This window comes from Homarus americanus, unplaced genomic scaffold, assembly GCF_018991925.1.
Source record: "Homarus americanus isolate GMGI-L3 unplaced genomic scaffold, GMGI_Hamer_2.0 scaffold6317, whole genome shotgun sequence".
Classification (NCBI taxonomy): domain Eukaryota; kingdom Metazoa; phylum Arthropoda; class Malacostraca; order Decapoda; family Nephropidae; genus Homarus; species Homarus americanus.
The window spans coordinates 5,044,332-5,058,280 of record NW_024730668.1 but is presented as its reverse complement, the minus strand read 5'-3'; the positions used below and the strand labels follow the sequence as shown (position 1 = coordinate 5,058,280).

At 37.3% G+C, this 13,949-nt stretch overlaps 1 protein-coding gene across 4 annotated transcripts in view; it reads left to right on the top strand.

Moving 5' to 3' along the window:
* Positions 1 to 432: 432 nt before the first annotated feature.
* Positions 433 to 13,949, top strand: part of LOC121867215 (tRNA pseudouridine synthase A-like) — a 71,553-nt gene continuing 58,036 nt past the window's right edge. Inside the window, exons 1-3 of one of the 4 annotated variants that reach the window (XM_042367054.1) lie at positions 433 to 465; positions 6,872 to 6,973; positions 8,444 to 8,612. In XM_042367054.1, the coding sequence (XP_042222988.1) occupies positions 450 to 465; positions 6,872 to 6,973; positions 8,444 to 8,612 (287 nt within the window). In that variant the 5' untranslated portion in view covers positions 433 to 449. Of the gene's footprint in view, positions 548 to 6,871; positions 6,974 to 8,443; positions 8,613 to 13,949 lie in introns of all 4 variants that reach the window. The other 3 variants (XM_042367055.1, XM_042367057.1, XM_042367056.1) reach the window with 3 other exon arrangements.

Below are 13,949 nucleotides of genomic sequence, written 5' to 3'. Positions count from 1 at the left end.
TATATATATATATATATATATATATATATATATATATATATATATATATATCGCGGTTTTCGCTAAATATTCATTTTCTATCATCTTATACCCTTAAAAGATAAATAAAATAGTTCTCCTTTTTATGAACGCCTGGGCACTGGTTGACGGACTAATGGAAGGCCTCCAGTACAGTATGGCAGACATTCTTCCTCTTATATATTTTCCTTGGTACTGACTCTGTTTACGGAAGACCGTTCGCCTAAGGGAACTGATAATGCCAGGAGAATCAGTTACTCATCACGCCTTTTTTTGTAGAACTCTCTTTCGTATATATTCTCCAGAGAGTTGACAGAAGCTAGAAAAAAAATATATATTTTTAAACTGTAAGTAAATCAATTGATCCCGTGTAAGTCCCACATTTAGGATCAGATATTAATCCGGATTTCGATATATAAATCCGCTAACACATGGCTGTAAACATTGGTGAGTCTCTCCCGGGGGCTGACACCTAACCTGACATACATAGCCTTATTGTATCACCATACTGGTTGGTTTGGTATTGCTGGTAATTGTTTTGTATTCTAGGCATAGGTATTATTGTCCCTGTATAGATGAAAGTTTAGGTTTGGTCAAATGGTTGATCTTGGTTGTGTAAGGCCCGCCGCCCGAGTCAGTATTGAGTCTTAATGATAGTGGTTATCCATTCTTGTACAAATTACAGGTATTTTACATTTGTATAATTTATTTTGACCGTGTATTTGTAATATTTAAATATTGTTCGATTATTAATTAGGTGCAAATATTGGGTAATGCTTGAATTTTTTTTAACATTTACGGTACTAATTTGGATTTGAACTTTGTATTACTATATTAATTTCATGTTAGGTAATGTATGAGAACACTGCTACCACCAGAAAGAGTTATTCGATTTTGTTAATATGGGTAAATTTTTACTTTAGGACACGAGTCCCTAGGGGTTGACCACTATGTTTTTCCAATGTATTTTGGTGTGTTTCAAGCGAATCTGACCTTCATTTTTGTCGGAAACTGCTCATTTTTGCCCCACCCCGATCCACCAATAATAGTTTTGGGTAGTGGAGAACACAAAAACGAGTCATCTAACCTAACTTAACCTAAACCCTAGCCGGGGACTCAGACCCGGGACCCCCGGTAGGCCTAGCTTAAACTAACCTAACCTATTCTATTCATTTCCAACTTGTATAAATGTGGTTCAAAAGACTCGGCATAAGGAGATTTAAATGTTTCAGAAGATTAAAACATTGGGACAGTGCCATGTCCGAAAGTACAATACCTTAGTTAGAAGTGGAAGGACCAGGGATAGGTTTCAGGGTCATCGACCTCCTCCTCGTCGGAATTTACAAGGCAATTTACAGATGTAGGGAGAACACCGTGATTACGTAGGAATTGGATAGCATGATCGTCTTTCTCATAAAACTCGGCAATAAACTTAAAATAATCGTAGGAACACGATTCACAACCAACCTCCACCACGGCCATTGTCACACTGGTCATTGAAATTCAATTCCGTACCCAGGCTGCTTCCTTTGAAGAAATTCAAATGCGATTGGTCGAAAAAAAAATCGCTTGATGATATCGATACATCATTGGTCACAATTGGATGAAGTCAGTCAATATTGCTCATGCGTGATGCATAATTAACTCGGTTTTACGCAAATAACATCTCTTCACAAAGACTGAAAAGTACGTAAAATCGATTAAATTCAATTGTGTCGCTATTTTCCATTTATGACTAGTATAAATGGGGTTCAAGATGCTCAGAATAAGGAGATCTAAATGTTTCAGTAGTTTATAACTTTGGGGTGCACTATGTCCTAAAGTAAAATAATACCTTAATTTTTTCCACAGATGTTATCATTATAGAATCTGACCTAACTAACAAAAGAAACTACCTACCCTTACCTAACTTCCTAGTGGGGGGGGGGGGGATTCTGCCCCCTAGACTTCTCCCTAGACTTCTTGCCATATTGAACAAAGTAGTGGATATTTTGCCATGACCAGCTAAGTTCTTTCTCTCGCTGTTTTACCGTGAGTGCTCTCTGATTACCGGTAGCTAATTGTCCATTACTGGTGAATAGCGCGAGAACTATATTTAACCGGGACACTGGTGGCATTTGCCATTTATTTCATCATGAGTCGATCGTTGTGTAACTATAGACATATCTAAACATATTTCTGTTGTTCATGGAAACTACTAGCAAAACTAGAGGTAAAGGTTTGTTTTAGGTTGAACATGGAATTTCATTTTTCTATTTATATTGGGAGAAAGCAAATAAATAATAATATATAGTATATTACATTTTTGGCACAAATATATTTTTTGAGTATTTTAACCGGTAAGACCTCCCCAATTACCAACAATATTGATTCTTCAAAATGGCAGTAGTGAAAAAAATGTAAGCTAAAATAATAAAAGGAACACCAAACAAGCCTTTGAAAACCTTACCTAACTTGTAAAAAGGATAAAAATGTGGTAATGTCTGAGAACATCACTACCACCAGAAGGAGTTGTTTGATATTATTAATTTTTTCTTCAGTTATCCTTATCTTTATAGTAGATATTTTAAAAGTGGCAACAACTTTTTATTTTAATTATACTAAGTCTATTTTTTTTTAGTTTTCCCTATGATTCTAAATCCCCTGTAATAGTCAGAGCATGAAGAATGAGGGAAATTGCTGGGTAAAACACATAAAAAATGAGGGAAATTGCTGGGTAAAACACGATGAAAAACTCATATGGCACTAAAATGATGTCTCTGTGCTTTGCACATGAAGAAATTAATAATTTACCATAAATAATCCTCTAAAAAACTGCAAAGTCACCTCTTATTGTATGTTTGTTTTCAATCGACCCGCTCTAGCTGAGAATACTCTCACATCCACATAAAATGTAAAATTTCACCATGGTGTTTCACCAAAGTTGCTTTTATTGGTATCAGATATCAAAATAAGTAGGTTCTGTTTTATAAGGCGGGGAGGAGAGTAGGAAGTTACGTAAGGTGAGGAAGGTTTCTTTGGTTGGTTAGGTCAGGTTCTACTTGGTTATGGTAAATATCGCCTCTTTTAAAATTCTTACTACAGGTATAATGATAAGAACTTCTGTGGAAAAAATGAATGAACTCGAACAAGTCCTTCTGGTGGTAGTTGTGTCTCTATTACAATACCTTTGGTAATGGTGAAGGAAACAGTTATCACCCGAAGGAACTTATGGAATTGTACCCAAATTTCTAGAGATGTTATTTGCATGGTACTAAATAAGAAAATCAGTAGGAAAATGCACAGAACCTTATCGAACATACAGATCCTAATCAAACCAACCTAACTTCTTAACCGGGGGGGGGGGGGTCTTTGTCCCTGGACCCCCTAATAGCAGAAGGACCCAAATAATGTCAGTTGAATGTCATTTCCCTGCCACATTTTGGACACTTGTACTCCCTTTAACATGGTCGTGATCATCAACAAGCACAGATGGCTTGCGATATCTTATGGATTTTCCAGTCGATGATTGTGTAGCTACATGAGGTAATGTCTGCCCTTGTGGAAGAACAATAACAATAGGAACTTACAGCTGAATTTGAATCCAATGCAACTCCAGATTAAAATATAGCTATGGTATCCAATTATGGAATTCAATCTCAACCCTATGATGCTGGTCCTGTATATGTAGAAGAAATTTTGGAGCCTATTGCGTAACAAGGACAAATTGTAAAGGATTAGTGCAGACATTGAGTTGAAAATCAGGAACTGTATCCTATAAAATAAGAAACATGGCAGGGGATATTTGGCTACTATCCAGCTGAATAACCACAAAGTACTTCTGGCCACAGAAAATTCTACATATTTTAATGATAATTTCAAACTATTAGAAAAAAATAACTGAAAATAATACATGCAAAATTAAGGATACGAGGAAAATAAAATTGGATTAAATTCTGAATAAATTTTATAAGAAAAACAACACCTCAATGTGTAACAGTTATGATACTGTTTAGGTATGAGGTATACAGGTAGACCTAAAAAAATTCTAATCTAACCTAGCTTAATATTTTTTTTATGGGGATTAGCCCACCCAGGCACAGGTCACTGACCCACATTGGGGCCTGGGGGCAAAAATATAATAGCAATAATAATAATTAAAAAATACAATTAAAAATTATAATAAAAATAAAATAATAATAATTATAAAGAACCATAAATACAAAACTGAAAAAAATGTCGAGTGAGAAACGATATGCAGTATATATGTTGTGTTGTCAAAAGTAAGAGAAACATAAGAAAAATAAGGAGTCTGCAATAGGCCGGTTGGCCTGTGCATGGCAGCTCCTGTCGAGAGTTACTACCACTCTCTATCATCCATGAATCTATCCAGCCTCCTTTTGAAACTTTCCAGAGTTCCTGCACTTACTACAAAGTTGCTAAGCTTGTTCCACTCGTCCACCACCCTATTTGTGAACCAGTTTCTTCCTATCTCCCTCCTAAACCTAAACTTATCCAACTTGAGCCTAAACTTATCCAACTTGAACCTAAACTTATCCAATTGATACCCTGCAATTGTGTTGTAACAATAATAGGTTTTGTTTTCCTTTTTATTCTTTTGTCTTTACTTATACTCGTTCTTTATTCTTTAATTCTCTTTTCTTTCTTTATTTCATTCTCTGTGTACTTGTGATATAGGGTGAGGTTAGGAGGTAGGAGAGTTGTGAGAGGAGAGAGAGGGAGGTAATGGCTGGTTTGTGGTTGGGCTACAGTAGGCCCTCACACCAGAGGGGAGAGAGAGGATAACTGGGGAATAATGGGGTAACCAGTGGTAACTGGAAACAGGGATACCAGGCAGTAGGTTATGTTATTTCTAATGGCTCACTGTATTGCTGCATAACATCAAGACACTTATAACAAATCAACCTTTCTAAATAAGGGAGGGATGAATTAGGACTCTTATTAACAGTTACTGCATTTATTGAATACTTTCTATTAGGGTTTGACAACTATATTTCAAAACAATAAACCTATCTCCCTAGCTAGTTAAACAGGGGTCACATGAATCATAATACATTTCGTGAAACGGATAAAACCTGATGGGTACTCACACATATACAGTGGTCCCTCGGTTAACGAACACAATTCGTTCCAGAAGGTCGTTCGTTAACCGAAACCATTGTTTCAATGGGATTTTGGGTAATTGGTTCCAGCTCACCGAAAATTACATACAAAGTATAAATAAATCCAGTAAAGTACACTTACTTTGAGGTGTGTATGTAGAAGGCTCCTGGTTGATGATGATGATGGGAATTAGAAGTAGGGGTGGAGGAGAAGGGAGAAGAGAAGGCAGTGGGGTGGAAGAGAAATCACCCCATGCTTCATGTCGTCATTTCACCCATAAAATTTCAAGTTCACTTGGTGAAATTCAAGATTATTTTCTTTAAATCAACACTACACTGCACTATATATTGTCAATATGTAAAATAAATTTCAGAATGACCAATAATTGTACTGAAATAATGTAAAAATAGTTTATGTTCAAGAGAGCCACAAGCAAGATGTTACCTCCACTGACGCCTTGCTGGGTGAGTCAAGTGTCTGATTGGCGCACCAAAAACTAGTTTCCTGTACTGCAATTATGTTAAATAAGTGTTAAAATGACTAAAAATTTTAATATAAAACTTGGAAAATTATTTAATATACAACCTTCTTGATATTTACTCAAATGGGAACGAATTTAAGCCCGAGAACCGATTACTGTAATGGCGGACTAATATTCTAGCTGGTGAGGAAGCAAAAACATGTTGACATGATTTCGTAAAAATTTCGTTAACTGAATTTCTGTTCGTTAACCGAATTGAAGATTCTGTATATCACTGTATATCCAGCCATGGGAGAAGATGACCCACGCATGTCTATACGTCATAATGTCAAAACAGACTCAGCCCTAAGACACAGGCCGCAGGCAGTTTACAAGACTCCACATGGTCTTGATGTCACGTCTCCCCGGCTCTCTTATTGGTTCAGGCCGAAGACATTCACACTTACAGGTGACTGTGATTGGCTCATGCCTGGCGGGAATTACTCACTCATGCCAGTGTTATTGTGTGTAAATGAGGCAGAAAAACAGATGAGCAACCTGGGTCTTGGTCACAATTTTTGTGATGCCATATGGCAGCAGGGTCTACCATTAGACAACACATTATGCTTCCAATATCTTCCCAGGTGGTAGTACCTCCCTGTTTGATAGCTGCCTACTACTTACATTATAGTAAATTAAATTTATGTGTATGTATGCACTTGGCCAAATATGCTCCTATTATCCTGTACAGTACTCGAATCATCTATGCATATTCTAAGGAGCATTGATGATATTGGTAACATAGGAAGGAGGCTTTTCCTCAAAGAATAATTTACAGTACATATTGAATTTGGAGAAAAGAAATTACATACATTTGTATTTAAATTTACTACTTGAAGTTGTTTAGTTTATAGCTACTCAGTTACTCAATATATGGGGAAGCCAGGATGTTCCAAGACATTGCTGTTGAAATATTAGGCCAATGAAATAGAGTTAATAGTGAGGTACAGTTTAATGAAAAGAATAATGTTCATATTGGCAGCTAACTTGATATACCATAGCTACTTACATTTCTCTGGCTGAGAGCAAAAAGGACCAATGTCAAAAAATGCCACTTTAGACTTTGGCCCATGTAACCCAGGTTTCATGGGCCAAAGTCTAAATTGGCATTTTTTGACATTGGCCCTTTTTGCACTCAGCCAGAGATTTATCCTCCAGGATTACCTAGGTACAGATATAAGAATGTATCTTAATGGATTCTTTTGTTTCTCAACCACTCTGTGCTGCCAGGAAGACATTCCTTGTCTGCAACCAGACTTTGTCAGCTGACCTCACGTATTTTAATGGCATCATCAAAGGAAAATAGTGGTGATGGTGAATCACTCTGTCAAGGTTAGTGTTTTTGTTGGTTTTGTTTAAAAGAAAAATTTGAAATGTTTCTATGGAAATGAATTGTAGGTACAATATATCATTTGATTCTGAATGACTTTCTGCCATATTGAACCAGTTTTGTTGTCATACATATTCTGGTTATCTTTTGTACAGTAGGAGTCACTAATAAGTAACCATCTACATTTCATTCATATAGCTACAGTTTAGAACTCTTAATATTTACATTAATCTGTTATGTCTTAGAATATATTATTCTCAGTACTGTACTGTTCATTGACCTGCAACAAATCCCTAGAAAACTCACAGTTGTGTTACATTTTGTTTGCACTGTACTCATGTCTGTCAACCCTCTCGTGAATGTGTTCATGGTCTCTGAACTTGCTGCATACTTCTAGCACTAGTGAATCTGCTTATTTCCTTCAACTATCACTAGTCCTGCACTCTCCACAATTAGTAATATCCTTTCTATTTAGAATGCTTTTTGTACGATACTTTATCCTTCTGCTTTATTAACCTGTTTCTGAATATACAGGTCACTCCTGAGTTACTATGTCTCGCGTTATGATCATTAGCTTTAACGATGTAGTCATACCTACAGTATACGCCATCAGTCACTCCGGGTTTTATGATTGACCGTTTCTGCCCGTTAAGCCTCCTGGCCGCACTCCGGCATGCAACTCTCTCGTCACATGTCTCAAAGATAATATTCCCTGTCCACATTCAAATCATCCTCTTGTATGCCATTTTAAGAATGTAAAATGTTGTGAAATATTCATTGAGTGTTCAGTTTTCCACAATTACACATATTGTACATGCAATTCTTGTATGAACAATAATTGTGAGATTGGTCACGACTACCGTACTCACTGTTTACCATTCAATGGTAATATTTTTTTTTTTTTTTATGTTTTCAATGCATTTCCCATTTATCTAAGTTTCCAATAATGTGTGTTTTATGTTCTGGAGAATTGTATTGCTTTTTAATGGTTATCAGCTTTTACTTACTTGTGCATGTGGCTCTGTAGATTTTTCTGTTACCAAAAATAACCTTATTGAACCCGTGTTAAAATGTCTTTGAGATATGATCAGTTGCTAGTGGTAACTTGGGGTCATCTGTATTCCGATCACCACCTAATTATGAAACACATTGAGGTTATGTACAGTACATTCTATCCATTTGACCATTTAATACTACAGGTACCTTGTTACCCCCCTTTTTTTCTCTTGACTGCATGGTTTAGACTTTCTGGGTACACTGTCTCCCATGAGTTTCCTAATTCTCTTTTTATTTCCTAAACTTGACATTACTGTACTTTCTATCTACTTTCTCAGTTGCCTGGATACTTTTTGATTTTGTTTTAAGTTTTTGTTTCCTATCAGTGAACTCAACCTTATCAGTTAATACATGTATTTTATATATTTTTGTTTAGTGGGAAAAAGTCTGTCTTTTAAACATTTTTCCATAATCAGGAGTGAGTATGAAGCGAGCATCAGCGTCTGAAAGAACAGAAACGCAAGTGAAACGCATTAATTTAGATGCTTCATCTGAGGTTGAGGGAGGGGAGACTGTTAGAAGAAAACGAAGGAAATATGCTTTACTCCTCTCCTACTCTGGCAAAGGCTACTTGGGGATGCAGAGGTGAGATATCTTGCATGTCATAAATGTACTTATGGTTAACCGACCACAGTCTTACTGTCTTTTGGAACAAAACTTAAAATATAATAACTATTATATATTTTTCCTGGAGGAGGCTAACCTCGATAATCTTAAAAATCTCCATTCTCTTTAAATGAAATATGTGCTCTGAGAACCAAGGATAGGTGATTCAGTAGTTATCATACCATTCCCAAATCCTGGATTGATGCCACGTCCTAAGGTCCCCTAGACTGGAATACTTGACCGGCAAGTGTTTCTTAATAGTTTTGTCAAGGATTATTTTGAAGCCCAGTACCTGTACTGTTCTCGCTTCCACAGCTTAAGTTAGTAGTCTGTTCCATAGGTCTACCACCCTCTGTTTGAAGAAATTTTTCCTTACACCTGTACTGTGCTGTACAATCAGCCTTAAAATTATATCATGGTTTTCATTATGATTTGTTCAGACAAAGGTATCTGGCAACTCGGCAGCAGCCGAGCGAGTGACTGGGCAGTGGGCTGGATGCTTGTCATGGATTTGTGTGTCTGGATGGTATATAATATTATGTGTTTCTTAATTTCTCACCGTAGAGTTCGATACTTTCACACTGGTTACTTACAGGAGATTATGGTGTACAGTATCAATGTATCAATGTAGAAATTCACTCCACCACTTGACATTCCATGTGATTTATACTTGATAAATGATGATTTAATGAGTTCCATTAATTTAGTCATAACCAATCAGTGACATTTTATAAGCTAAAAACTTAAAACTCCCTCTATATGACAGATAAATAAATACCACTAGGTAACCTTCCCAATCTTCATCGCCAGCTGTGTCAACACCTCACCTCCTCGGCCTTCCCCCCTCCTCCCAGCCAGTGTGAGGGTGGTTTTACGCTTAAAGTTTTTATCTTGTAAAATGCCACAGACTAAACTTAGCAGAAAATAACTTGCATTGCTGGAATCCTTGTAAGATAGCAAATAATTTGTGTATAGACATCACATAGTTTACACAAGAGATAGAAATTTTAGTCCTTTAGTGTAGTACTGTACATTTGAGTACAAAGTGAGTACAGTAATATGTTGCTCAAGATTATGGCTTTTTTCACAGGAAAAACTCTTTATAACTAACCCCAGTGGTCAGGATAATATGTACTGTATTTTTGGTGTTTTTGATATCATTTATAGTTTTTATACATTCAGTACATTCGCCGGAAGATTCGGACAATCGGCTTTTTCCAACTGGTGGTCCCCCCTTTTAGCCTGGATCTTGCAGGGTTCACTGTTATATAAAATATTAAATAATAAAAAAATACAATACAGTACCTGTACAGTAATATCTCCGTTAGCCGGAATCCCTCAAACCCGGAAATCTCCGGGTAGACCCTGCTGCCATAAGGCATCACAAAAATTGTGACCAAGTACCGAGTGTGTCTTATATGCCGTAAAATATGGTACAGTAGAGTCGGTATATATCGCGAGATAGGGTCCAAGGATGTTCGCCATATACTAAATCACGATATATAATTACAGTCTCTCCTCAACTTACGACGGGGTTCCGGACCGACGACCAGGCCGTAAGTCGGAAATGCGAAAATAATACGTAGAAATACAGTAAAAGTAATCAAAAATGAAAAATGAACAAAGTGTTACTGTGCACTTACCTTTAATGTAGTCAGCTGAATGCACACGGGGCCTCAAAAGTTTTTTAATTAAACATGGAGACTACATTAATTGGATGAAGCAGAGGAGGAAACAGGGCTGGGTGGGTCATCAATTTCGCTTTCTTCAGACAGGCTAACATACTTGCTTGTTGAAGGTATTGGATCATCTTTAGGGAGTGAAGAGGCAGGAGTGGTGGGGCGTGAGGAGACAGCAGTGGGGGACTTCTTAAAATATAGGTCCAATTTAGGCTGCACAGTTTGTCTTTTCTTTTCATTGTAAATCTCCCTGTAGCAAGCAAGTGCATCTTGGATCAGTTTGTCAACTTTTGCAAAACGCTCAACATTTTGATCCATTTCTTCAAACATTTGCATCCCCTTATTAATAGTAGCAAATGCCTCTGCATTGTCCTTCAAAATTGTTGATATCGTCGAGTGAGAGAAGCCAAGGTCGCGTGAAATGGTTGTTAACCATTTTTCCATTTTCATATTGCATTATTATTTTCATTTTCATCTCAAAAGTAATTGACTGTCTCCTTTTCTTATCAGCACCACGAGAACTCTCACTTTTATGCTTGCCAGCCATTTTAAAGGGAATTAGAAACAAAAATTTTGTCAGTACACTGCGCGATCACTAACAACAATGCCGGCCAAACACCAACTGAGCGGGCTACGGCGTGGATGCTGTACACCACGAGGTGGCCCAGCCCACGCTGTCGTACGGGACGGAAACGTTTCGGAACAAGAAAATACGTACAGGGTAATTTGAAAAATATTTTATACGACTACGGCGGTTGTATGTCCAGGTTGTCGTAAGTCAAGGAGTACCTGTACATGTAATCAATGAGGAAAATTGGGTTAGGTTCTGGAGGCCAACAAAAGTGACTAAACTTGACAACGAGTTTATTTTCTTACTAACTAAAGCGCCAATGAACACCAGACTAAGGAACACCAGACTTGGCAGCTGATGCGCCATCCCGGGAACACCAGACTCAGCAACAGACGTCACGCTGCCACCCTCACTTGATAATCGCACACCTACATAAACAAACAAATCATAAATATTAGTTACAGTATTAAATCTTTTTCATTAGCTTTCCATTCTCTTCATTTCAGTTTTCACGTCACTAGCAACCCATTTACACTCACCTTAGAAGTTGGAATCTGCTGCAGAGTCGGCTGCTTACTCGTCACTCACTTAGAAAAACTGTGCAGGCGAGCATGAATGCGGGAGTGAGCAGCCATGATGGCGCCTCTGGTGAGCAAATAACGCATTTGTTTGCCATGGTGTTAAATTTGAAATATTTCCTGTCTGATTTCCTTCGCGAAATAAATAGATTTATTGCTATGTATACAGTATAAAACCTCAATAAATCGGAATTCGCTTCTTTCAGACTCTGAGATGCTCTGGTCACCAAAATAAAAAAGAATGAAGAAAGATTAAATAAAAAAAAATGATGAAATGAACAACACTTACTGAATACTGTACAGTCTGTAAGCAGACTGGGGCTGATCAGGTGCTGCCACATTTGTCAGGTTTATTTATTTATTGATTCACTATTATATTCTCATATGATTGGCTTCTTATGGTTCATCATGATTAATATAACATCTTCAGTAATAGAGAAAAATACATTACTGTATGTAATTTGTAATATGACTTGAAAATAAAAGGATAAGCTGTATCAGAAGGTTGTTTACTCAGATGTGTTCGTGTGAGCTTTCAGTAGACCAGCTTACAGCAGGGGTCACTAAAACACACTGTATAGTAGTTGATATGAAGGTACCTTCTTAAAAGCATTATTCCTACCTTTGAGTGTGATATGTTGACTCAGTTTGGCTACTTGTATTTACATAAATAATAAATGAATAAACTAGGGTATATGCAGATACATAATACTTTAAACTACAGTCAACCCTCGCTTTACGCGGTCCCACTTTACGCGTTTCCACGTTTACGCGGTACCCTGCTGAACGCGGAATGCTCACTTTCCGCGGTGTGTGTACCCTTTTACGCAGAGAGCGGCGCGAGCAGGTTGCGCACAAGGTCGCCCAGTCATCAAAACATTACCGAGTTCTTCACCCGCCACCCACCACAGCCGGCCCAAGTTAGTGATAGTGAAAATGATAGTGAGGATATGGACTTATACGGACTTTGAGGGGTTTGATAAAGAGGCCCCGCAAGCCTCTGTGGTGGATAGTGATACAATTGATACAAGTGATACAGGTGAGGGCCAATAATCTGCCCTCTGCCTCAGAACCAACCCCCGATCCCCGTGTGCCCAGCCATCTTTTCTACTAATGTAAGTGTTAAAAAACCTAATATTATTGATATTTCTCTTAATTATTAATTGTGTGTGCATACCATCATAAAATTAAGAAGTTATTTTTACTACAATGTAGGTATTGTCTGAAAAAGTGGAGTTTGGGGGTCGGCCCGGTCTCTATTTCAATTAATCCCATATGTTATGTTGTTCACTTTACGCTGGCCGCCGTGGGTTCAATTGACCGCGTAAAGTGAGGGTTCACTGTACAATATTACTTATTAGTGATGATAAATGCACTATAATAGTATTTATTAAATGGTGATAATTACACTGCAATAGTATTTATTAAGTGATGGTGAATACACAACTGTACTGTACTAATTTACTAAGTGTTGAAGACAGACATTGTGGTAAGCCAATCAGCAGTTTGCTCTTTATAAACAAATCACTCATGGTGTTCAGTGTGGGATTCTTTTTTGGGGAAAGTTGATTCTTTTAGGATAATATTTTTTCAACCTGGTATCAAATGAACCTAAATTATATGAGAATTGTGGTGGAATTGCATAAAGAAGTGTCAAAGGAATCTTGTGGGAGAGATGGGGAGGGAGCAACTCCCCGTGTTACCCTCTTCCCCTCCCCTCTTCCAGCTGCTTCCAGACAAACACTGGTCTTCCACATACAATATACTCCTACACTTATTTGTTCTTATTTTTATCTTTATAGTACTGTACAGTATACAGTTTTCTCTTTTCATTTTTTGGTTACTTGCATATAACACTTTACAGTAAATTACAATCATCTCGGTGACAACCAGGCTTAAATGTCTGATTTTCAACTCAGAGAGTGGTTTCATATTTTTTTTTTATTGTTAATGTAATTTTCTTTTAATAACCTTGAACAGTTCAGATAAACTGTGTTATCTCCACCTCCCCACCCACCCCCACCCCTATACGTATTCGCTTTTCTCGGACTTGAGCATTTTTCGCATTGGGGTCTGCTCCAATTAGTCCGATTTATCGAGGTTCTACTGTATTGGAAAATGTCAATAGTTTTGATAATCGTGATATAAAAAAATAGTAATAAAAATTTGTTCATATATCACGACTCAACTGTACTGTACTGTATTTTTTTTATGTATATATATGCTGGAAGATACGGACAATTGGCTTTTTCGGACAGGTGGTACCGCCTTTTAGTGCGAATCTTCAAGGGTTCACTCTAATGGACTGGGCCAGGTATATTGGTGTGTGTTCTCTTCCTGAGAAGGTTACCATCACAATTGTTTAAATTATTTGACCTAAAATCTTCCCATTTTTCTATGGCTGAATGTGTGTTGAACTTATCGCTAATTAAACACATTGCAGCATTATAGGCTATTCCATTCTGAGAGTGTAGGAATAAACTGCTCA